General features: G+C 38.8%; 1 protein-coding gene across 4 annotated transcripts in view; it reads left to right on the forward strand.

The window, feature by feature from the left end:
• The window catches only part of LOC137999498 (potassium voltage-gated channel subfamily H member 6-like), a 23,179-nt gene that overhangs the window by 9,208 nt on the left and 11,471 nt on the right, over positions 1 to 2,500 (forward strand). The window contains exon 1 of one of the 4 annotated variants that reach the window (XM_068845270.1): positions 622 to 785. The exons of 1 other annotated variant lie outside the window; for it this stretch is intronic. In XM_068845270.1, coding sequence (XP_068701371.1) covers positions 714 to 785 — 72 coding nt within the window. In that variant the 5' untranslated portion in view covers positions 622 to 713. Of the gene's footprint in view, positions 1 to 621; positions 786 to 1,491; positions 1,997 to 2,500 lie in introns of those variants that run through there. 2 more of the 4 variants (XM_068845271.1, XM_068845273.1) reach the window with 2 other exon arrangements.

Consider the following 2,500-nt stretch of genomic DNA (forward strand, 5'->3'; position numbering starts at 1 on the left):
CCCAACTTGTTAAGGATGCTACAAATTAATTATTTTCAAAGCGTGATTAAGGGATTCCCGGGAATGGGGTTAGAACCACTCTGCCACGCTGCCTCTAATTCTTCTTAGCAGTACCACAGGACACCTGCTGCTAAACAGTTGGGAGAATATACATATTAAAGTATAATATCTTAAATAGTAAAAGAACCAGCTGCCGCTTGAAGCTCTCTTGCACATTTTTTGAATATTTAAATCGACCAACGAACTGTTTTCCCCCGGCTGTGAGATGAAAAAGAAGTCGTTCGAATTTCTTTAAGAATGTTCATGAATCTCAATTTCATCTTGAGATGGCCAAAATGTTGAAATTAATACTTTCCCTCAAGCCACAGTCTTGACCGCCACTGGGTAAAAAAACAAATAACTTCTTTTTCCCTCGTTTTTTCGTAATTTTCGCTTGAATCTATCTTCCCTGTCGAACGAATTAAGCATCCGATCCGTGCGTAACCTGCGATCAGGCGCACTTTTACCGCGGCTCTGTCTAAAGAAAAGTACGCCTGATCGCAGCAAATCAGCGCGCGAAGAGGCTGTTGGTTACGTCATAGACGATAGCAACGAATAAACTTCCTGTTCCTAAATGAAAGACATGCTCAGACAAAAGCAAAATGGCTCCTCCGAAGAAAGGGATCGATTTACGATTCGAATTAAAGCACTGAATTATAAAGAAGGATCGAGCAATGTCCGCTTCCCGGCGTCTGTTAGTTCCTCGCAATGTTTCGTTTGCTCCTCAGCTGGGAATTAAAGGTCTGGTAAGTCTTCACGCTTTCATTTCTTCAATAGCCAAGGCAAAGAAAAAGGAAGTGCCATGTTTATATTATAGTATATATTTAAGTCTGGTTGACTGTAGTTAATAGTCAAACGCTGATTGCTTCATGGTCGAAATTGAATACCTGATTGCCTGACCGAAGAGAACCCGATAACTTAGGATTAAATAAAAAACTGTGGGCGAAGCATTGATCAATTTATCGCTTGTTTTCCACGCCATCATATTCTGCGGCTTTACAACTTAACACCACTCTTTCCTCGAATTTTGTGATTATTTTTTGACAGAATGATTTGGTTTTACGAAATTATTGAGATCTCGTTGCTTTCCTTGGAAACCCGATGTCTCACGTGCTGAATCTTTTCAGGAAAAGTTTTTAAAGAAAAATCATTGCAGTATTTTCAAGACTAACCTTATTTATCAGAAAATCCTGCCGGTGTTTGGAAAAGAAAACCAGGAGGCGGGTTTTTGTCTGGAATTAACCAGTAGTATATTTCACTTACCCTGGTTCGTTTTTACATATCTTCAAAAGCAACCATGAATATTTTAAGACCTTCGTTTAAATGAGGCGTTGCCAAAAGGCTCCGCGTTTGAACGGACTTATTGAACGATCGACTATCTTTGTACATCTACACTTAAGAATAAGAAATTTATCTTTCTCCAATACGTGGACAATATGAATTTTAAACAACGAAACACTACGGTGGCATGAACACTTTCTCAGTGAGTATTTCACGTCAAAAGGTAAGCAAGTAATTAATTTCGATACCGACAGGTATCTTTCAGTTGTCGAGACCGGAGCTGATTTTTTATTACGAGAACTGTAAAAACAATTATATTTGATATTATCAAATCATCGAATTTATCTTACGCCAGTTTCTTTTCTCCAATCATGGGACAAGGCCCTTGACGAGTGAAATGACAGTTTTCAATTGATAAGTATTTAATCTTCCAGCTTTAATTCTTGCTTTATTCCCTCGGGTTTATTCGTAATCCGCTCCTCATGTTTGAAGCGCAGTCCTACTTCCAAACACGGCCGGCGTTCTTGTGAGGTCGTTGCAGAAAGATTAGTTTTGATTCGACTGTACTACTTACTGTACTACTACTGCATTTCTGCTCTTCGATTCTTCAAGATTTAACAGCTCTGCTTTTGATGACTTTAGGCAATGTAGAATACATTTTCCCTTCAACGAGCAGGTAAATATTTTGACAGTTGTGTACCAGTGTATGAAGAATATGTGTTTTTCGAACGCGGAATACTGCTAACACGTGAAGCCGGGCTGCACTAGTTACTTTCTTGTTACGTTCAAGTAGATACTCGTTGATCCGTCAGCGGAACAGCCGATCAAATGGTATTCAGCAAACAAGACAATAAATTCTAACTCAGCTTACTTGTTTAATTCACGTCACGAAATCGTCACTCACTTAACAAAGGCACTAAAACAACAACACACTCAACTCTCTTATATAAGTTGGGCTACGCTATTCTCTAGAACATCCTAAGTCATGATTAATGTTCTACAACTGCTGATTCCTGAACATTCTACCACCAGTCAGCAATCTAGAACTGACGTTCTTTCAATATCACGCAATCATCAATATCGTTATAGCACTCACATTTGTATAAGCGTAACTTACTATATTATCACTGTGCACGTTTCTGATCTAAGATGCCCCCGGAAACTCTATCTTAAATTGGTT

This window comes from Montipora foliosa, chromosome 4 (assembly GCF_036669935.1).
Source record: "Montipora foliosa isolate CH-2021 chromosome 4, ASM3666993v2, whole genome shotgun sequence".
NCBI classification, from domain to species: Eukaryota; Metazoa; Cnidaria; class Anthozoa; order Scleractinia; family Acroporidae; genus Montipora; species Montipora foliosa.